The sequence below is a fragment of the Pezoporus occidentalis genome, unplaced genomic scaffold (genome assembly GCF_034315485.1).
Source record: "Pezoporus occidentalis ecotype Australia unplaced genomic scaffold, CSIRO_AGI_Poc_V1 ctg20, whole genome shotgun sequence".
NCBI lineage: Eukaryota > Metazoa > Chordata > Aves > Psittaciformes > Psittacidae > Pezoporus > Pezoporus occidentalis.
In genome coordinates, this window is record NW_026913856.1 from 3,892,241 (window position 1) to 3,916,009 (window position 23,769).

The following is a 23,769-nucleotide window of genomic DNA, read 5'->3' on the forward strand; positions in this document are numbered from 1 at the left end:
TTCTTCCTTTTTCTTCAAGTGAGTTGCAATTTCAGTAGTTTAGTAGTTGCTGCTATCAAAATAGGCAGTAAATTAAGAAAATTCTTGGGCAAATCATGAAGAAATTTAAGTCATTATTAATGAAATTACCTGGGATATGGTGGCTGGCAGAAGTTGGGAAAAGCAGAGTGTTTCTTGGGTAGACACAGGACCTTCTTGGCTAGCACAGCACCAGGAGCCTCGGGTAATTCCACATGGAGTTTGTCCTGCTTTCTGTCACAGCAGGAATGTATTTCTCTATCAGAATTCATCTGGGGCTGCTTAGCCTTTTGCAATGGAGTTTACACCAAGTAGTGAAACAGACCATGAGTTTCTGTGAAAAGCAGAGTTTTGTCTATTCTGTCAAATATTTGTGGTATACGAGAGCTGCTTGTGTAAGCGTTCAGTGCAGGAGGTCATGTATACTAAAGTAAACAATATAATACATGGTAGACTTATCTCTATGAAGAAGTATTGTCGTCTGTTGTGGGTTTTTGTGTAATTAGGCCATGACTTAGTAAAGTTTCTATATTGGTGGACTGTAAAATTGCATGAGTAGACAATGCGAGTTTGACTTTATTTAAACCTGTTCATTTGCTTTGTCTACATATCTGAAAATTAGATGTTAGGAAATGTTTATCTATCAGATATTTTCATCTGGGCACTGGTACATTTTCAGTGAATAATTTCAATTTATTACGATTATGATTGTTTTCCAGTGTGCTTGTAGGTATTAAAAACAAATGTGACTTCTCTGGAAAGCGTAGGCCAAGACGTGTGTGTGTGTGTGTGTGTGTGTGTGTGTGTGTGTGTGTGTGTGTGTGTGTGTGTGTGTGTGTGTGTGTGTGTGTGTGTGTGTGTGTGTGTGTGTGTGTGTGTGTGTGTGTGTGTGTGTGTGTGTGTGTGTGTGTGTGTGTGTGTGTGTGTGTGTGTGTGTGTGTGTGTGTGTGTGTGTGTGTGTGTGTGTGTGTGTGTGTGTGTGTGTGTGTGTGTGTGTGTGTGTGTGTGTGTGTGTGTGTGTGTGTGTGTGTGTGTGTGTGTGTGTGTGTGTGTGTGTGTGTGTGTGTGTGTGTGTGTGTGTGTGTGTGTGTGTGTGTGTGTGTGTGTGTGTGTGTGTGTGTGTGTGTGTGTGTGTGTGTGTGTGTGTGTGTGTGTGTGTGTGTTATATGAGGTATATATATTTATGAAATATGAAGTTTATCTATATTGTATATACACAGTGCAGTTATTCCAGATAAAAAGATAAATACCAAAAGGATCTTGTGATTGCAACGTTTATAATCACATGGTACATAGATACAAGGAAAATCTGTGACTTTCTCATTTTCTTAGGTGCTGTCCATCTGGGGAGAATTTACACATACAAACACATATATATATGTGTATATATAAACATGTTTCCCACTTATCAAGCTTCTCCCAGAACAGAAAAAGCAAAATTAGATTTTTGTAAGCTGGAGTGATGTGCATGTTCTTATTTGCAATGTATGGTAAAGTAATCTTTCAATTTTATTTCTTAACAGTATTCTATAATATAAATAATCTAGTCTTTTCTTCTGCAGACTGTTTAATTCAGACAGGTTGAAGTTGCCTCCAAAGATTGGCGTAAAATTGAGGAAATCATTCATGTAGTAAATAAGATAATTTGCTTCCACCCAAAAAGATTAAAATATAGATTTTTTTTTATTTTATTTTTTTCCCCATATGATTTAACATATACAGTACCTGTGTCTCTATGATTCTGAATACATTTTGGAATTAAGTGCCTTTACATGGATTTCTGTTCTTCATTTTCTGCACTGCACTTTTAACTTGAATTTTCTGAATTTCAATTAGTATAGTCAATAAAGGTTTTTCTGTATTTCCAAGGCATTAATAAGTGTTTATATAATTTCAGAATTTGATAGGAAACTGATACTCCTTATGAAAGCGCAGCTAGTAAAAATAAATTACAAGTCCTCTCAGTTTGAGTATTACTGTATACAACAAGTAGGGAAAGATATGTTTTGGCTCCTGTTTTCTGTGCCATATTTACTTCAAGAATTTTTATGCTGCTCATTATGGGGTCTTTATAAAATCTGTTATTATCCTTTTTGTTCTTCCACTAGTGTTACAGAATATCAGCCTTACTGCTTATAGTTAAAATAGTAGTTATTAAATATGTTTATGAGAAAATTCTGCTTGATGGAGGTGGAACAAATGTTAAACAAGAGGGTTTTTTAATTTATTTTTTTTAGTTTAGGTTTTAGGTTGTTTTTTTTCTCTTTTGGCCTGAGGTGGTCTCTGCGGATATATGGTCTTGGAATACTGTATGGAAAGTGATCTGTCAGGATTATCTCTCTTAAGCCCTGCCTATGAAGGGAAGACATACCAAGGACCTGTAAACTGCCTGATAGCATGTGAACTCTTTCACTTTTATTCCATTGCATGACTGCCTTTTCTCAAACCTTGGATACATAAACACACTGGCGTATTGCAAATAAAGCAGTCCCAGTCCTAATGGTGCACAGTCTGCTGACTGAGCATTGGTGCTTTGGTGTGGGTCGCTTCAGGTGTGTGCCATGCTGCTCATGTGCTGTACTACCTGAGCACCATAGTCAGAAGCGTTTTACTGGGAAAAGGTGACTTTTGTTCTTGTTGTTGTTATTGTGAACTGACAGAAAAACAGACGGGGTAAAATATGAATGTATGTAAGGGATGAAGCAAACCCTTAATACTTAAGCTTGCAATGGGAAACTGCTTATCCTCAGCCTAACAGGGCACGTATAATTAGTTATGCAGTCTTCTGATACTTGTTTATGTTCTTTTATGTGATAGTGGTAGTTTTGGGGTTTACTTAGAAAAAAAAATAAAGAAAAAAGCAGCAGTCAGCTGCTGAAAATTTGGCTATTATAATGTGGTCTCTATGGGAGTTACCAGCTCTTCTGCAGTGGATGTCAGGCTGGTTTAGTGCTGTGGTGGTGGAAGCAGGTTCTCCCATTATAGATGGCACAGGTCCTAGTAAAGCCACCAAAATTAAGGTTGGAAACTCTTCTGAGGTGAGCATTCATGTTACTAACTTTGTTGAGGCCAGACAGAATGGCAAGAAACTGTTGCTATTCAGGCATGAATGTTTATTGCTCTACTGAAGGTGCGGTTCACCTCTGTCCACTTTGATGGTCAGAATAGGTTCAGTGTAAGTATACTGCAATTTTAAACACTTCTCAGATTGTATTAAAGTTTAGAGAACTCTGTATTGATGGCTTGGCCTCGCAAACGAAGATTTGGGAAGGGCTTTACCCATGCTTACTACAAGCGGAATGAGGACTAAAAGGGCAATACGGGATAGGCTAATCCGGCTGGAAAAAAGGCTGCTTGGTCATTCAGGATGTTGCCGAACAAGACTGTCATCTCCTGGGTCAATCTTGATTCACCAGTGCCCTGAACTGCCTGCATGCAGGGCTGGATCTTGAGCTTCCAGTGCACCTTATCACCTTCCGTTTTGTCCCTCACCTGTCACTACAGGGCTTTGCAAGTGTGGGTAAATCCTTCGGACCTGCTCAGTGGATTCTTTAGGTGAGGCACAGCGTGAGCGGACCTGGTCCCACCATTTACACCTAAGATTTGTCTGCCAGGGCCTAGTGAGCTTGGATGGTGACAGCAAATTCCTCAGGTCATAGGTTTGGTTAGAGTGTCCTTCTCTTAGATGGATGACCTTACAAGGCTAGACGAGCTCCATCACTGAGCAGGATTACTATTGCAACAACACATCATCAGTAGGGTAAAACGAACCTCTCTCACGACGGTTTCTGTATTACATCTCAGAAATCATTCTGGACTGCCTTAATCATCAAAAATAAAGAAAAGTTTATTTTCTTCATATCCTGATGACAAAATAATGTGTTGGCTAAACTTGCCATGTGAGCTTGTCTCCCTCATAATGCAATGTTAAGTGTATAATGGCTCCTTATATGTTCTTGTGCAGAGTCTATTCTGGATTATTGGTCTTTATATAACAAAAGTTGTTTGCTTTTAAGGTTTTCTCTGTTCTTGTTGTTGTTGATAGCCAGCTAACATTAACTTCTAGGGATTTATCTGTTCTTGAATATTCAGGTCATTCTATTTTTATAAGATGCAGAAATTTTTGTGCACAAAACCTATTTGTCCCCACTGTCTGCCCACACATTTTGTCTGTAGATATGATTTTCTGAGTGCTTTTAAGCCTCAAGCATTGGCACTTGTATGCTTGAAATTTGTGTGAGCAGAAAATTTCACTGGAGAAGGGAAAACCATGGTGAAAAAACACACTCAGTACAGCTGAAGTTAAAATATCTTCTCAAAAATTTCATGTTACAAATATTAAATGAGTTTTTAAATACATGCATAACCACTGATGAACTTTTTCTAAGACTCTGTGAAGACAGGGTGACAGTTAGATTGCAATCTTGGTTTCTCTTCCCCCTCTCCATGTATTTAGAGTGATTCATGCTGTTCTGGCAAATCTACTTACCCAGATTTGCAAAATAAATATTCCCAAACCTTCTATCTGAAATCATATCTCAGCTTTTAATTATTTAGTTAGTTGACAGTAGATTGTCCTAAAATTTTATCAAACACTAAGCACCCTCCTTCCTTACTGTATATTACGTTGGCTGTTTTGAGTGACAAAACCACTTAGAGACAGTGACTGTTACCATATCATGGTTTGAAAGGTAAAACAGAACATTATCATCTTTTTAATAGGAACACTATGTGATTCATAGGTGGTGAATATTTCATGCACTTTGCATTTGCCTTTGTGCAGGAAGGTAAATGGAAAGTAAATCCATGTGTACTTTGGACAGTAAAAAGGCATTACTATGTTACATCATATAAACATGTAGATTTGATTCTCTCTTTACTCATGCTGTAAAAAGAAAGTTTTAAAGTGTTTAGCCGTACCTGGAAATGTAAATGCACCAGCCTAATGTAATGCTGAAGAAAAATTAAGACAAATGATACTGCATCCTTGCCACAAACTGCAGCTTGTACAAAATTCACTTTAGTTATTATACTGTGAATATGTGTGCTAAACCTCCTCTGTGTATGCACAATTTATGTTGAATGCAACATGAATCATTTTAATAGACCAAGCAAAAAGTCCCCAAAGTCAATTTTCAAATTATGAACCTTGGAACAGAATATAGCAACAATGAACAGGAAATAGTTCAGATTTTATTCTGAACTACAGATGAACCATTAAAGGTACAGTATACTCATTCAGAAAAAAACATTTCCTCCTTATCACCACAATGTTTAAAATGCATAACAAGAATATTTCTTAAAGGTCAGTTCTGAATTTTCTTTTTTCTATTCCTTACTAAGAGGGACATTGATCAAGTTGATGCCATGGAGATTTTAACACCTATTGTGAGGCCTGGGTGACTGTAGTTAGGTTCTGTCTCTGATCTGCCACGTAACCTTGAGAAAGTGTTTTATAAGTCTGAATTTAATGCTTTGAAATTCAGGATTCTGACCAGAGTTACTGCTTAATGAGCGGCTTGGCTGCAGATGGGTCATTTCAGCCCTTTTTCTGCCTGATTGCAGCTGCTCAGTGTTACCAAGGCACAGCAAAGATGCACAGGTCTTTTGCAGGTAGGTAAGCAAATATGATTAAAGAGATAAGAAGAAAGAGTCCTTGAGCATTGTCTAAAACCTGGACTTGATAGGTCAGGCTGTCTGTCAGTCTGGACAGAGGTGGCAGTTTCTGCAGCCCACAGAATGCATGGCAGGCTGGCACACAGAGTAGTAAGTTTTTATGCCCTTTGTGAGTTCAGTAGAATTCACATGCTCATGATGAAATGCTACAGCAAGAGGCTGTCCTCAGTGTTTAGGACTAGTTCAGTTTAGAATACTGGGACCTAAATTCTGCATTACTGCTTCATCAGGCACTGCATTTAAGAACGTGGTCCTCAAAATTCTTTCTTTAACTTCTGGAAGAACCTAAAATTCTGAAGCACATAAAATTTTGCAAATAAATGTCCGTGGTAGGTTACATCCTTGGTTCTGCCTGTTGTTAGAATTCAATTAGTCCTAGTATTTCTAGATACATAAAGCTTACTGAGCTGCATGTTAGGTGTGTTTTGTTTATCTGAGCCCTGGTTGATGAATGCTCTTAGATACCGTCTACTGAATTGAGATACTCTGGGAGATAATGTGGTTGTACCTCCTCTTGGTTTGAATCATAATGCTTAATGGGAGATCTGTATCCCTCTTTTTTTGTGCTTGAAAGAAGTTAGTATCTTCAGTTTGAGGTGAATGTTCAGAGCAGAAGGTGACTGTGTCTGAAGGAACCTTCTTTATTCCTTTGCCTAAAAAGACTAAGTAGTCACTCACCTGGAGACAGAAAAGACTGTGCTGCTCATTTGGGATGTTCTAGGCTTTACTAAAACAAGAAGTGTATGAGCACAGCTGAAGTAGGTTAGTTACCATGCAGGGATTTGGAAAGGAAATCTTTATTGTGTCTTCCTTCATTTGCCTGAGTGAGAGCGTACAGGCACTGATCATAGTTTGACGCTGCACCTTTGATGAGGGCCATGGGTACAAGCTAAATGCTCTGACCGAGGTCATCAACAGCCCAAGATATTTAAGTTAATTTTGCATGGGCAAGATAGCTAAAAGGCTATGTGGAAGAAGTGTGCTCAGAAGTGTGTTTGGCATCTGATGGGCTAAGTATGGCACCTAACATGGCTGTGTTCTCTGGCCTGTCTATTCTGTCAAGTTTAAGGGTGTTTGCCCCATTTGTAGTTCTGTATCATTACTCTTTTCAAATATAGTGAGGTACACTGTCCAGAGGACAGGCAGAGAAAGTATGTAATTAGTGTGTTTTACTAGGCTGCACAGAAGAGTCAGCCAGGTGTGGAGTAGATTGGATGGTATTTATGAATGAATGTCATTATTTTGACAGGATGATAAATTAACATTTCTAGCTTTGGAGCCCAAATTAACGTGTTTTCATGTGGTCTGGTCAGCACGGGGGCCTGCAACTTGTGGCACCTTCAGAACAACATCATGTAGTTTGGAAACAAACATCAGCAAACTGAAATGGAAAAATGGTCTGCTGAAAGGGATTCAGTTCAGGCCTTTGATTTGGCTCTCATCCTTCTGCCGCTCTTGATACAATATCTAAATCTTAAATATATTTACCTACTGAAAGCAAGTAATTTAACTTTTTAACTGCAGAAAGAAGATTTTTGAGGGGAAAATTAAATACTCAGTGTGCTTTACTGTCAATTGTAATGGGAACCGAGTATGCTAATAAACCTTTCAAAAGTGTACAGGGCTCAGATATGCCACGGTGTTTACCTTTAAAAACACAAATAGGTTCTTGCTTAAACTTGCTAAATTACTGGATCGAGCTCAGGAAATTATGAGCCATATTTGTAATGGTACTGTGTGCTTTTACAGTCTGGCAGTTACTTGGTGTAACTATCTTTAGGTATATAATCATCCTGTTCTTCAGGAGCAAAGAAAGAAAGTTAAAATTTAACACCTTTAGGAAATTATTGTACAGCTCTTTATGGAGTTCTCAGAAGAGAAGTCCAGCACCATAGCATGAAGCATCTGAAAAACTAAATTGAAACCAAATGCTTACAAGTGCTGAAAGGCATCTAAATAGTTGGCTGACATATGTCATTGCCTCATCTACTTTATTGATGACATCTTTCATTGCTGGATAATTTCATTTATTAAATAATGCATGGATCTAGTTGATTATAGGGAGGCTGTTGATCTTTTTAAACACAATTCAGTACTTTTGGAGCCTTTTCATTTTCCTTCAACTTCTCTCTGTCCTCTTAAATTGCTTGATTAATCAAAGTCTTATAAACATAAACTTCTCTGCCTTATCATCTTGGCATAACCTTTCACATGGGAATTAGTGAGTCATGCCTCAAAGTGCTCTACCTTGTGCACTTGAGTGTTCTTCAACTGGTCAGATTTGCTGTTTAGTTTGGAGAAGACAGAATGAAGTGAAAGAGAAAAAAAAAGACTCAAAAATTATGCCAATTGGTTTTGTGGGAGGGGAGAAAAGGGCTGCTTTCACTTCACTTTGTCAGCCGCATAGTTAAAAGTAGGAACTGGCAGCAGTCATGGGCTTTTCAAGTTACACGTATATGAGAAAAATAGTCTGGTAGAGAACACACAATGTTGCCATGGGGTGTTTGTGGATCAGTAGTAAAATCTAAATGGAAATTCATCTATTTTGGTAGGACTGGGTTCAAGTTGCTTCTATGTACTACTACATGATATTGACTTAAATTTATTGCTATGCAAATTATGGTGTTTGTAAATTATCTGAAAACTTACTCTCTATTTTGGCTGTGCACTGTGTCACTGGCTCTGTTCTGATCTGCAGTTACTGTGACCCAAACGAACTATGTTACAAAGTGAGACAGCTGCTGTTGGGGATCTAACATCTGACTTGCATTTATTTCAAGGCTTTTAGTCAGGACTCTTTATAAAATAGATGTGATAAATTGTCTGCATTTGATACATAAATTTGGCCTCAACTTTACCAGATTTATTATTTTCTCATTTATTAGCCCCTGGGACAAGTTCAAGTGACTGAACAGCTCTAAGCAGTGAGTGAGAAGTGAGAAATATATTTCTCAAAAATTGATTATTTTCCTCCCTTGCCTTTGTCCTTTTCTGCATGTAATATTTTGCCATAGTTGAATCTGAGATCCAGAATGTTTTAATCTATAAGAAAAACCTTTTCTTTTTTTCTTTTTTTAAATTATCTATAAGACAATTCATTATGTCATGGTCTTGCAAGTCAGAACATTATTATCATAGTCACAACAGAATTTTATGCAGATGAAGAAGCAAAGTTCCCATCTACTGATCCAGAAATCTTCAACTAATTTTATGGTATCAAGGCAAAAAATACATTTTGATGAGTTTTGGGGTTCCAGTTTTGACTTCTCACCTAGCATTCATGTTATTAATTGTATGCCACTGATGCAGAGGTCTAACCGTGACCACTACAATACTGTATCATGCACTGTAGTAAGTTCTAAGAGACAGCTTGAGCATTGAAGAATGTGAAATTTATACTGGTAGAGTGGGAATATGGATCAGCAATCCATAGATTTTAGCCAATACCAAATCAGCAATAAGATCAGAGAAAGTCATCTGTGTTTTCGTCCAGGCCGTGATCCACTGGATTATTCTACTACATTCTACATTGAGCCTACATGAGGGCACAGATCATGATATAGAAAGCAACAGGAATAAAAATTGAAAATCTCTTCTTTTTCTTCTAGATCATGAGATTTAAAACTTATGAAAATGATTTGTATGTATGGAAATATGTTATTTATGTTCTATAATAGTTATTCCAATGAGTGGCACCCTCCCCTTTATTCCTCAACATCAGGCATTTTCTTCATTTTGTGATATATTATATGGCTTTTTGGTGTAACTACACTTTTGGATCTTATTGCACAGAATTTATGTGTTGCCTTATAGAAAATTTGTTTCATAATTCATTAATTATTTACTATTACTTGACCTTACTGTACATGAAAAAGCCTATCCCATAACTGTAATTTCAGTTCTCTCTAGTGTGAAATCAATCACATTCCACATCTTTTATATTATTTAAAATGTGAATGATGAAATTTTCTTGTGCATTTCTCCTGAGTTACTGAGAACTTTCAAACATTAGTGTGTGGGAAATATGCAGGCTGTCCCCTGCAGACCTGAGTGAACTGCTGATTGTATTGCAAATGCTGCAAAACCATCTGCAATGGATGGGCTGTCCCTTTTTTTGTGGGTGGAACTGGTGGCTGATGCTCAACAAAGGCAGTCTGGGGCTGTTAAAGACTAGGAATGTTTTGTAAGAGTATGCTTCATAAGAGTATTTTTTTTCTTTTTGCACAAGTAATAATATTCAGATAAGGACCCAGCTTCCAATTAGTACTTTCTCCCTATCTCTACAATCTGATGCCCAAAGAGTCGATGCTAATATATTTCAGAATGAGTTTGACCTGTTGATGGGAACCCCTTGGCAATTGGATAACTGGAGAGTTCATTTCTGATAGTCATGTGCCCTGTGCTGTGTAACTGAGTTGATGGGTATCATGTTTGTAGTTACAGTCCAGAAACAACTGGTGAATATTGTGGGAACTAGCCCAGTGCATGGAATAACATGATGAAAGTTGTTTGGTGATACTGAGCTACAGTTGCTGATTGCTTTGACAGTAATTTTTGAAAATACATGAGTAGATAAAAGGAGAAATCTGTCACAGACTTAAGATTTGGAGAATGCTTTCTTTCTGAAAATCTGCAAGGAATGTATTGTCATAAACCAAACAGAGTTTTGAAACGATATTTTAAACAATAGAGATATGGTAGTGGAACAAATTACATTTGTACCTCAGCCTTCACAAGCACAGACAAGTAAGACTTTTGTCCTTGCTAAAAAAAATTACCTCTTATTATTCATTCCTTCTCTTTTTGCCTGCATGCATGTTCATTTTTTTTCCCTTTGCAAGACAGTTTGTCAACAAAGCATGCTTTTTGTCTATTATTCTTTCACTAGTTAAATGCCAGAAGTTGTATATTCTGAAACATGTCCAGATTGCCATATGCGTCTTATGCAGCGTCCTTACTACTTTAGAAACATATATAATCATCATATTAAGCAAAAGCTTTCATGTATACACTTTTGTAAAGATCAGATGTAATTGACAGTATTTAATTTTACTTCAATAACAAAAGTTTTTTAAATAAAGGTTTTTCCTATATAGTGTATAGTGTAGTTAAGAAAAATATTCTGAGTATTGTAATATTATATAAGGAAATAAAGTTAATTTTCTTGAAATATACAGTATAGTATATAGATGCAGTTTGGCAAAAAATAGTAGAATGAAAAGTATAATGCTATTTTCCTAAGCCACATTTGCTAAATGCAGATTTTTGCAAGGTCAGCAGTTATACTGGAGTTGAGTAGAAATGGCTTCAGTGGCTTTAACTTTACCAGTGCCCTTGATGAGGTGCAGAGTTGTCAGTATTCTCGTAAAATTCCTCAGTGATGGCTTCTTCTGTTCTCTTTATTTCCTTAAGTGAACATCTGTCTAATTGTTCACCTCCATTGCTTTAGTGCTTTCCTCATGCTTTCTCTGTTTCCAGACAATAAACTTTATTTTCTTCATAAGAATTCAGTCTACGCAAGGGTATTAGGCAGCTTGTTTGCACCTTTTAATTTCTGGAAGTTTTCCAGAAGGGCTTTTTGCTGTAGTTCCAATGGGTTCATCAGTGAATCATGTAACATAATGCAGCATTGTGTTTGGGTTTTTATCCGTTACCTTCTGTTTATAAACATCTGCTTGGAAATTTTCGTTTTGATTCTTTTTTTAATATGTGTTACATTTTTGCATGTGGCATATGGGTAAGATATACTGTAGCTGCCATGTTTTCAGGTGTTCAGGTGGGTACAGCCAGTATTTACCTTAAAATTGGGGAAAAGCCTAAGCTACTGCTTAAAAAATGAAATTTTAAGGTAGACTATGTGCCAGTTATTTAGCTATGTAATAATAGCTGCTAAATTAAAACCAATTTAATAATTGAAAGACTACATTAAGACGTGTCATTAACACTTGTGGGTGCAGACCTGTGGAAGTCATCTTAAAAGACTTTCTGTCCACGAGAAAGAGTATTGCTCACAGTTAGGATGCTGCTTCTCTTCATGTTCAGTTCTTTGTATTCGGTTTTGCTTCTTTTATAAAAGGGAAAGGCAGTGGTGATGTTTTTTTTTTTCTCCCTCACTTCCCCGTCCCTCTCATCTATAAAGCATTTATGTCAGTCTTGTACACCTATTCTTCAGGAAAATGTTTAAAGTTAAAAGCAGGTTATTGTTATGCTTTTCTTGCTGCATTTCTTTCTGTAATGGCAGCACTTCCGTGTTTTGTATGTACAAGTGCTCATAAGAATGCGATTTTTAAGGCATACTCTCCATCCTTGTCACTATATTGTTCATTGGCAGGTTGTATTTAGGAAATAAGTGTTCTAGTGACTATAATCATAGGTGATTGTCAACTCTCTCACTATATTGCTGCATGAGACTATTATTTTCTGGAATGCTTTTGTTATCTAGAGTTAATAACTTTATCAGAAAATTCATCTGTATCTGTTAAATGAAAATTTCAGAGCTTTTCATTTTGATGGTGCTTGAAAACAAGGCACTTGATTTTGGACTTCATTCACATTTACTCTGAAGTAATTTTAAACTTTCTTAATTGTTAGAACAATGGGACATGGCCTCCTGACCCCTTCAGTCTCTGTCTGAATGCCATCAGCTTTATGAATCTGTAAAATACACGGCCTAGACTTTGATCAGAGATTTTTAGACAACCTTATGCTTTTAATGATGCGTTTGGTATTTTATCTTCTATATTGCTGACTACAAGTTGAGCAAAATGTTTCCTGAGATGGGCCATGTTTTCACAGAAATTTAATTCCAGTCTTTGTGTTTATTTTGTTCATATTTTGTCACACAATCTTTATTTCTTTAGGAAGAAAGTACAGAAAAGCTTCCTCCTTTTATGCTCACAAACCAGGTAGCACAGTAGCTGGTTTCCATATTCTAATAATGTTCAGATACACCTGATGTTTTTGTGCTTCCAGAAAGATAATATTTTTCTTCAAGTCTGTATTGTTTATGTTGAGCGTATATTAAGAACCTGATCCTGCCAACCCTTATTTGTACAATAAATCTTTGCTAATGCGATTCAGTCCTTTTATTTCACTTTTTAAGATTGTGTACGTAACAATGTGGCCATTTTCAATGTATCTCTTAGCCCAGTTGTGGGAACAAAAGAATTTGTATATGGGTTTATTTCTTTTGAGGATAATGTTCCATCAGATATGTGTATTATACTGTTCAATGCTAGGAGATTGTCACTGTAAGCTGCCAGTTAAAAATCCTTAAATAGATAATTATTAAGTTAATTTCTTTGTTTTCTCATGTATTTGTTTGCATTGAAGCATCCTGATATTATTAATGATTAAATGAGTGATGACTTTTAGCTATATCAATATTTGTATTTTCCTAGGATTAAGAATGAGGGAATGAACTGTACCTTAAATTTACTGGTGAGCTTTGTCATAGTTCAAAATAGCTGCAATGCATTTTTAAACCTGCAGACGTCACTATTCTGCCAATTAATTGTGCTAAACTTAATGCTCATATAGCGCTCTGACCACATTTAAAATATATGTTGCTTCCATTTAGCAATTACAGCACTTTGTTTTTAATCTAAAACAATTTAATAAGATTTATTTTAATATTGTAACATCGTTTTCAACATCCGCTAAAGGAAATAGTATGCCTTCCTTTGAACTTGTATAAGCCATGTCCTAAGACTGTCTTTAATTATTAGTTATTGCTGTTTCGATACAGAGTTATGAACTATTTATTTTGTGTCATATAACATACCATTTTTAAGCAACATTTTTCAGTCTGCCCTCCAGGAGGGCAAGCTGCCCAGAACATCAGGGATCTCACAGTTATTACTTTGTGTCATATATAATCTTGTTTTTTCCTGCAACAAATAAATCTTTGGGCCTCCCTGCAAAAAACATTTGTGGTTACAGTATAATAAAAATAAACCGTTTGTCGTGACTGCAGCTGACATTTATCAGCCTATTTGTGGGTGCTCTTTCTCTCTCTGTATAATACGGAACATAATTTGTCACTTTGTAAATACATTCCAGCCTAAATCCCTGCCAGCATCTGTTAGTGTTTGAAGGATTAATGCACTGCACAGTGCATGTCTGCACTTTCAGGCAACAACATAGCTTATGATTATGGATCACGAGAGAACAGGGAAAAAGGGTTCATTTTGTATTTACTTAAACATTGTTGCCCTTTTGACCATCATGCTTTTCTCCTCTTGTTTGTCATCTGCAGTAGTGATGCTGGTTTTTCCTCTATGTGTAAAAACTCCTGGGTAAGTTTTGTACATCAGCATATGCATAGCTGTACATAAAACATGCCTTTAATTTTATGGATAATTAACAATAGTATTCTGTTGCAGTAGGGATGTTACTGGTTTAGTCTGTTTAGAAAGACTGTTTTCCCTCTGCCATTTACAACAAATCCATTACCCAGTTTGTCTCCTGTATTGCATATTCCTCAGCAACCCATAAACTAGGTTTATTTAATCTTAAAACTTCAAATTGAGGAAGTTTTTAAAAGGAACCCGAGTCTGTAGCTTCTAAATTATCCTGATGCTGTTTGCCTTGTTGCTGTTTTTGAAAATGTATTCTGCTATCACTTCAAATCTTGCAGAATGAAAAGAATTGAAAGCATTTGAATAGGAGGCTCTCCATGGCTGAGAGTCTGTTACATGTTCCCAGGCTCCCTCGATTATTCTATAAACAAGAAGATATGTTTATTAGAATAGTAAACCACATACATGTAATATATTGCCTAGATTATTTGAGATTCCCCAAGATAAATTCAAATGAGCTTTACAGGAATGGGCGTTTGGAGACGGAAAGAAGTGGTCTAAATCCGGGGAAAGAAAAATATCCAGCTAAAAGTAGGCTCCTAAGTAAATACCCACAGTTCATGTACATTAAGAGCTAAACAAATTCCTATTGCCAAAACCTACAGTAGATTTTTATTTTCTTTTTTAAAATGCATGTAATTTCTCGTTGCTGAAGCAGATGTGTACTGCCTGCAATGGAACCATGTGCATCCAGGAAACATCAGGGACATTTGGAACCTACAAATCGAAGTACGCTGAAATTCTAGTCTAGTAATTTTTGTGTGTGTGTTTTTGTTCTCTCTGGTTAAGGAATAAGTAATTTTAAAAATGCCCATAGGAGACTGAATTATTTTACTCTTTTTTTAAAGGATGATTTAAGATTACTATGCCATAGTTTACCTCTCTAAAGATAGTAATTTCAGAAAGAAATGCAGATGTTTTTCCTTTTTTTTTTTTCCCTTTATAAGTATGTTCAGAAGATATAAAAGGACAAATTTACAGATATTGATCTGAGAGTTGACTAATGTAAAGATTGCAAAATAATAATATTGCTTATTGTAGTGCTACTTATTGCAGAAGATTTATAAAAAATATACTAAAATATGAAAAATGAAGCAACAACAAAGAAATTAATAAGTGTATTCTGCATTTCATGTGTAGACATTTGCTGGTAGAAAGAGATACAGTTTTTAAATTATTAGGGAATTTAGAATGACTATTGCATGACCAAGAAAGCCTTTCACGTCCGAGTTAAACACATGAACTGTACCTAGAGACTTCAGTCACGTTGTGTTTGTGATGTAAATTTTAAATTGCAGGTAAATTAACTGTTTAGAGGAAAGGGAAATATAGCTGTTATATTTGTTTAAATGTGAAGACCAAATGCCAGGTTGGTGTATGGCATCCTCAGAAACTGTTCTCCTTTACATTGCAGCATATATATTACTCTTCCACATCTTTCATCTTCAGAAGTTCAGTGGCTCATTTGTGGCCTTTGTATTTAATCTCTAGCTAAAGGAGGATCCAGACTTTTCTGTTGCTTTTATAACCCAGTTGAGCTCAATAGTTAAATCTGCAATACAGGTGTTCATTTGAGACTGTCCTGTGTAGGGAACTGCCATTGTAGCTCCAAGACATTCATTTGCAGTACAATCCTACTACAGTTTGAGGGATTCAGGTTTTTACTGCTCTAAGCTGTAGATGATGCCTAGAAGATAAACACTGTTCTCTGTCATGTTCTGGAGAAAGGGTAGAGACAGGCTAATAATAATAATAGGAATAGTAATAATAATAATAATAGTAGTAGTAGTTGTTCTTGTATTTCATTCTTCATGATAAAATATAGGTCCAAGGATGATCAGTAATCCTAGCAGTTTGAGGGTCATACTGACCCATTAGGTCTTTATATATGTGTTAATTCACTTGACTTGGATGAAGGCAACCCTTGCAGGATTTCCATTTTTGTAAAGAACATGAAGATGTGGTTACTTAAGCAGAAAGAGCCCCACTTTACAAAATCTGTTTTTGAGAGAGCTGACATACAGCATGAAAGTAGGTTTGACAGGATGGGCAAAATGACTAGAGGGAAGAATTTACACCTGTAATTACAGCCAGAATATAGGTAAAACAAATATGTTTGGGAAATAGTGAAACCAAGTATTAATAAATAAGTTGTATTTGTCATGAAAGAAAATGCTTTTAATCTCTGACTTTCATGAAGAATCGTGATTAGTCCCAGCATTTTCCTTGTATATCACATATATGGGTTAATAAAATAATTAGTAGTTAGGAAATTGGTTTTCATTTTGTACCTTCATTTGTATAAAGTTAGTGAAAATTTGAAAAATTGCTGATATTGGGGGATAGAAGGGAAATAAAACCTAGGAAAATGAATATAAAGATGTTTCACCATGGTGACTTTTAATGAACTTTATTAAGGTATATCACATGTAGTGGAAAGACATGTTACTGAAGCATCTAGCATGCATGTTGTATTACTCTTAAAGCACTCCCAGAAGAAGTAGCTGCATGGCATTCAAAGTACACAAGAAGATGAAGCTGGTGTTACATAAATACAGTTTTGCATGAAGTACCAAATGTTGCCTACATTAGTTACAATAATACTTACAGTCCTAATCCTGAGTGAAAGCCTTTTTCCCTATTATGTACCTCCATAAATAGTGCATGGCACTGGCTATTGACTGCCATAAGCCATGTGTCAAATTGTCAGATGTGCTTCTAAAACATCCTCTACTTTGTCCTCAACATGGAAATACGGGTTTATTTGGGCATTGCTCGTTATATGCTGAGTTTTGGTTATTTACTTTATCTATTTTAAGACTTTTCAACAGCTCTGATGTCAAGTTATTTTTTTCCTGAAGGTTTTCTGTTTCTCACACTGCATTCCAAGGTGTTGTCATCAGGATTTTTCTTAATCAAATTAAACTGTTTTTTACCATTTTGTTATACTTTCAGTCCCTCAAAGACAGATGCTTTTATTGTTGTGCTATGTATTGAGTTTTGAGTTAAGGACTTCTAAATATCAAAGATTTATACACGGTATTTTTTGAGAGTAAAATTACACAGTAAATTATGTACCATCCACTATGTTACATTCTAAGTAGGCCCTTACAAAATGACTTGTGCTTACATAAGATACAGGGGCTACAGCATATTTATTAAGACTCTTCAATTCTGTATGAAACTGGAGCAGTCAGAAGTAATGGTGTCTGCTGAAAGATTCTTTATCATATGAATTTACTTTTAGTCATCTATTATTTATTTCAGCTATTTTATATGCCATTATAATAAATATTATGACAGAGAAAGCTTTTATGCTTCAACTTATTGTACTGCTCTTCACTTCCTTGCAATCCTTCAGGAAAATGTAACTATGCTTTACCTATATTTAACGTAAATCATCACTTACATTTGAATGAAAAATTCACTATGAAAAAAGGCTCCTTCTTCAGTACCAAGACACAAATGCACAATCATGTTTACTGCCAAACTACTCTACCATGCAGTGTTCATTTTTAAACAGTTTTAAAGCTGTAAAGTGAATACTTTGCATATAGTGAAATTGCTTGCATTTTGGATGTTTTCACTTCCTTGTTAGTTTCTGGCCCAATAAGCATTTTTCTAGCATGAGTGCAAAATATAACCAATTGCACTTAAGCACTTTTAATATTCTTTTTTCTCCAATAGGGAGCTGTTTACATACAAAACCGAGCAAACTCTTTTCTGCTGTTAGAGTAATGAAAGTTACCTGGAAATATTGATAAAATGCTTTTAGAAATGGGCATAAAATCATGAAATACAAGATAAAGTTTTTTCTTTGCACTTTGCAAAATGTTATTGTGTTGTGTTTAAAAGAGGACTTGTTAGGAACCAGAGGATAATCTGCCTTTGGCTGTTTCTTCAAAGACAGGATGTTGGTGCCTAGACATTGTGAGCCTCGAACTGCTCTTTGGGCTTCATGAAACACAAATACTCCCCAACACAAAAGCACAGTTTCAGGTGGTTCTAGCTGACCTTGTTTCCACACAGTTCAGTAGACAGCAGAGGCGTATCTGCCCTTGTGTCTATTGTCCTTTTGGCCAGTTTACGAAGCTGGCCTAAGTCTCGTTCTGAAAGTGGTTTAGGGTACATTGGGACTTCTGTCCTGGGAATCTGCAGCGAGGGCACCAGCTCATGTTGCACAGGCTCTCAACTGTGCCACATAGTAGTGATCCTGAGATTTAGAAGTGAGCTCTTTAAATTCCTCTACACTCATTATGTTACTTAGTTTTCCCTTAAATTATGTTATTTAAAATAAAGTAATAAAGGAACCATTGATGTCTTTTGTTGATTTAATTTTAAAAATTCTGGAGCTTTCTGCCTTAGCGTGTTGATCTTATGATGTCAGTTTTAAGACTGTGTTCTGTATTTGGGAAAGTGGCAAGTCACATTTAAGATTTCACAACATAAAATGAGGCATAATTCAGTACTGAAAATATGTGAAGTGAAATAGCGAGAGACATCAGAATAATACTATTATGACACATTAGATTAGGATTTGCAGCATACCATTAACAATCCATTCTGACTGTGGATTACAATTACAGTTACAGTGCCTTTTAGCAAAAATGGTTTTAAACTTTATTTTTTTATTTTAAAATATTTTATTTTTCTATAAATAGCACAATATGTGATATGTGCTATATAGGCTTATAGGGAAAGATGCAAAACGTAAGAAAGGTGATACTGAGCTACTGTAAGAAAATAAACAAAAAGGAATCTGCTTGCCATTGGTTGGAGCTATTCTTACAGTAAGAATTATTAAGAACATACCCTTCAAATATATTGCTTATTTCATAGCTTTTTTAAAAGAAGTTGTGACATTGAAACATGAGTAGGAAAATTTGGAATGAAATTTTGGAATGAAAATGGTGTGATATTAAAGGCCTAGCATTTCACTTTCTCAAACTAGAGTAAGAATTGATGGTCTACAGAACACCTCTTTGGAGTGAGGAGTGCTTGAATATCAGTTGAAAAGGGAGAATCTGAAACAGATCTGCTGGCTACTATTTGGAAAAAATGAGTTTGGTTTCTTGAAGCCTTCATGAAGCAGGAAAACAAAGCAAATGGCTGTCTCTGTGCTCAGTATGGACCTTGTGTATATCGGAGAGAAACGCAGCCTGATGCCGTCAGGTTTTTATAAATGAAAGTCAGGGAGAAAGTTAAAAAAAAATAAATTGTTTTGCCATTTGCTGACATTTTCCATGGAAAAAATTACTAACCCCATGCTTCTTTTTCCTTCTTAATTTTTCCTTTTTCAGATCATTTTAGATACATTTTCCTGAATTTCTTAATGAATGTTTTCTTTGTCTTTTTCTGTGTATGTGTATCAAAACTAAAAGGTGAAGTGGTGTTACACTGTTTGAAATAAATTATCTTACTGTCTGAAGAAAATGTAGTACGAATAGAAAGGTGGTCTCATTTCATTGGCGAAACTGGTACAGAATAAACATGATTATAATTTGCATTTGCTATCTAACAGTCAACCATTTATCATTTTCAAGAATATGATTTCTAGACTTCGGTTTTTTACTTTTTCAATATATTAATCCACAAATCTAAGGCCAATCTTAGTCTTTTTAATTTCTATTTCTGAAGGTATTTTGCAGGCCTCACTCTTTTTCTCTTTTGGACTTGAAATGCACAAGTACCTCTCTTCTGTTCTTGGACTCAGTAGCAGAAGCCTAACACATGACACCAAGAGGAGAAGCATCAATGAGTAATACTGTGTGGGCTTCAGTCTGTGTCCCCAAGAGGACAGTAGCTACCAGCTTGCGGTATAGTCTGTCAAACTACTTGATTATTATTTTTTTTGACCCTCTTGTGTGCCTGTATTTGTAGCCTTCTTGTTTTTTTACCCTTGAGAGAGCTAAGAGAATGTTTCAACTGAGGAAAGCAGAAGCAGTGTAAACCCAGCTACGCACACTGCTTCTCTATTAAGTAAACAGCTTTGAACCAGAAAGTTGTTATGGAGGTCTGTTGCATAATGCAAGGCAGCATCATCTTTCTCAAGTCTCTGACCATCAAACAGAAGAAAATATTTACCCAGTGGGGCAAAATGAATTCCAGGATGATGTGCATCTTGTGACAGTAAAAAAACTCCTCATAACCAAGTTAAGTTTGGTTTAGAGTTTTCAGACTCCATCAATGGATACTTCCTATGGAAACTGAACCTGTTGAAATTTTAGTTGTGTTTATTTTGTTGTGCTGATAAGTCTGGCTAGAGTGGAACAAAAAGATTTTGAGTGACATTCTGTTTAAACCCAACCTGTAAGGTAATTGTGGCAGGCAGAATGGATGCTAGCAAAACAGAAAACAGATGTAGGGAGAAGAGTAACAGATGTAGGGAGAAAAGTACCAGATGTAATGAAACACAGAGATTAGATGAATTGCTTGAGCTTGGGAGACAATGGGAGCACTCTTCTTGGTTTCTTTTTGTGCTGGGACGTGTGCTGCTTCCTTCTTGTTCCTTCAGAAACAGGCATTGTATAACGTTGTAATCACAATAGATCCCTGTTTACATCGTGGTGCTAACAAAGTTCCTATTGCCTCTCCATTCAAATGCTGCCTTTGACTACATAGTACCACTGTATCTGCTTTCTCTTATTCTTACTCTTTCTTTGAGCAGTTCCAATGTCCAGTCTGGTCCATGACCACTATACATAGGTGTAGGTGGCATGTTGGGATTACATGAAGTGTCCCTTTAATTTAATTTTTTTTTACTGAATAAGCTAAGCAGAGGGCTTAGCAGAGGGCTGAATGTTGGCATTGAATGTTTAGGTTTTGGGAGAGTACAGGGCTTTTGCCAGCTTTCCTTTATGTACCAGAGTGTGTATGTGGTGATGGGCAGTAGTAAGTCTAAAAGTGAAGGTGAGCACAAATAACAGATGTTCATAATTCCTTAGGGGATCCATGTGACTTATATGTCATGAGAGTTGGTATTTTTGCAGAGGATCATAGATGTCTTAAAATGCATTGTCTGTGGAAGAACTAGACAGTTGTTGGATGTGGTGCTGCAGGCACACAGCTGCAGTCGAAAGCTCCTTCATAACTATGGCTTAGAACAACTACAGCGTGCTGGGTTCTGTGGTGACTTGCTTTCACTTCAGTGCTTGCAATGAAAGTAGACTTGGTTTGTTTTGTTCCAAGATTTGGAGTGTGTTTCAAAAGGTCTGAGAAAGCTGAAAGCTGAAAATTTTGAGTTGTTTTGGTGGTGCCCAAGGTCATTGTGTGGGATTGCATGTCCTCTGCTGGGGAAAAATTTGTTTTAAGTGCATATACAATTTCTTTAGAAGATACACACTCATACACTTATTCTGTGAAAAAAACATTGTCTGATCACTTGTTTTCTACGCTCATTTTATACCTTTATGTCACCTGCTGTGAACAATAGATTGTTTTGAAATACTGTGTGCAAGTTTGAATTTAACTGTTTTTTATAGAGTAGTTGCTGAGTATTTTTCTTTTGGTATGCTGTGTAAAGAATGCCATGCATTAAGAATAATGCTTCCTGTACTTTATATTTCATGAGTTACATAAGTTTCACCAGCAAAATGGAAGCTAAAAGATACCATATTAACCTTAACACTACTTTGTGTTGATTCATTTTATTATATAAAGCTGTGTGTTGCACAGCATATGTTTTTAGCAGAACCACAAAATTGCAATGCTACTTTTGGCACTAAATGTTGCGCTCGTCCATTCGTTTTGATGATTTGTATTCACTTTGGGGTTATAATGTTAAACAAGGGAATCGGGTAAGTTTCATAACACATTTACTGTAACATGATACTGTGAACTAAACTTGCTCTTATTTATCTTTTTTTATATTTTCTCTTGTTCCAGCATAAAGCCAAGGTAGAAGCAATGACCTTAGACCTTGCTTCTCTTCAGAGTGTGCAGCACTTTGCTGAAGCATTCAAATCCAAGAATGTGTAAGTACTCAGAAAATTACACATAAGAGTTTCTTGTTATTTTAATATCTCTATCAGCTGAGCACAGTTGTCAGAATTCACCATGGCTGGACTGATTTAGTGGATAATCTTTTCACAGGATTTTTCTTTAATGGAAATTAAAGATCACTTGTTTTCATCCTAAAAAAAAAAAAAATAATTATGGATCACTTATTATTCCATGTAGCCCTAGGATTAAAGGGGGCATTGGTACCCCTGTGGCTATTGGAAAAGGTCAAAGCTGAACTGCATAAAAAACAGCTCAGGCAACTTTTATCAGTTTTGCAGTGGCTTGGAAGAGGTCAGGGCTGAGCAATTATTGCACTTCTTGTCTTACTTTCTTTTCTAACCTTTCTGCTCTCTCTTTTTATTTTACAGCATTAAAAAAATAGCCGTATGAGCCAGACAGCTCTATTTTCCAGACCTCTTTCTGGAAGAGTCTATAATTAAAAAAAAAAAAAGGAAAAAAGAAAAAAGGAGGGAGAGGTGTTCCTAATGACATCACTTAACAATAGGCAAATTTATACGGCGATAATCAGGTTAGCTTCCAAATGGCTTGTTTAATTTAGCTTGAGCAGAACAATGAATCTCTAAATCGAAGAAATGAATTGAAATCTTTAATTGCCAGCTCTTGGCAATAAATTCTGCACTTTGTGCTTTTATACACAGTTTGACCCATTGATTGTTGTGAGTATTCAAACTTCACTTTTTTCTGCAAATATTTATGTAACACATATACATCTTACTGAACTTCTCAGGAGAATTTGGCCTCTTAGCTTTGAAAATATATTGTCATAGGGAAAATATATAACAAAGCATGTTTTTTCACTTTTGAAATACTGCCAAAGCTAAATCTCACATGGATAGACAGATGACATTTTAGTACTTATAGATCTTTTAGATTCAAAGAATTGTCAGAACTGACTTCTAACACGTTCCTTTACTGCTAAAATCCTTAGTAACAATATTTTCTTACCATATATTATTGTCATGTATTAAAATTTTCTTGAAATAGAAAGACGTACCCTTGCAATATTGATGCTTTAATACTAAGTCATTTTCATAATATGCAAACAGTAAATGCTTTAATTAAGCTTCTTCATGCTTTTAGTATGCTACATTCATTTAAAAACTATATAGTACAGTGAAAAGTTAAAACTACCCTTCTTCCAAATGCAGTTCTTAACACAATTTGTGTGTTGTAGATCATATCATGGTCATCCTAGCTAGTCCATTTGGTATGCATGTTTGTAAATCCTTTGAAGTGAACATACTTAAATCAATTGTGCAGAGAACTTAGAAAATGAGAAGATATAGAATCAGTAAAGATATATAATCAGTAAAACCTGTTTTACTTTTGTTGGCATACATTGTTTAACCAGTGTAGGTCTGTTAAGCTACATTGTCAGTGATGGACAGGTTTTATGAATGTTTTACTCCCATTTTATTTGGCAAACTTTTAGTTTGCATTTATAGCCTCTGCCTTGCCTTCAGATATTTGTGTCTCGAATGCGTGATCAGATGTATGTGTGTCCGGCAGGGCTTCTCCAGGCATTACAGGAAAGTTTAATGTCTGTATCTGCTGTGAGACTTGTGAGGTTTTGACCAAAATGAATTTCCACTTATATTTTGTTTAAAGTCTGAGGCTGGATGGAAACCAGACCCCACACACTGCCTGTAGCAGTGGGTCTTTTATCTGATGCAATACAGAAGAGTTACCTTAC

At 35.9% G+C, this 23,769-nt stretch overlaps 1 protein-coding gene across 9 annotated transcripts in view; it reads left to right on the plus strand.

The window, feature by feature from the left end:
• Positions 1-23,769, plus strand: part of WWOX (WW domain containing oxidoreductase) — a 524,801-nt gene that overhangs the window by 91,659 nt on the left and 409,373 nt on the right. For all 9 annotated transcript variants that reach the window (XM_062618287.1, XM_062618285.1, XM_062618290.1 and 6 more), the window contains exon 6: positions 21,939-22,027. In XM_062618287.1, coding sequence (XP_062474271.1) covers positions 21,939-22,027 — 89 coding nt within the window. The remainder of the gene's footprint in view (positions 1-21,938; positions 22,028-23,769) is intronic.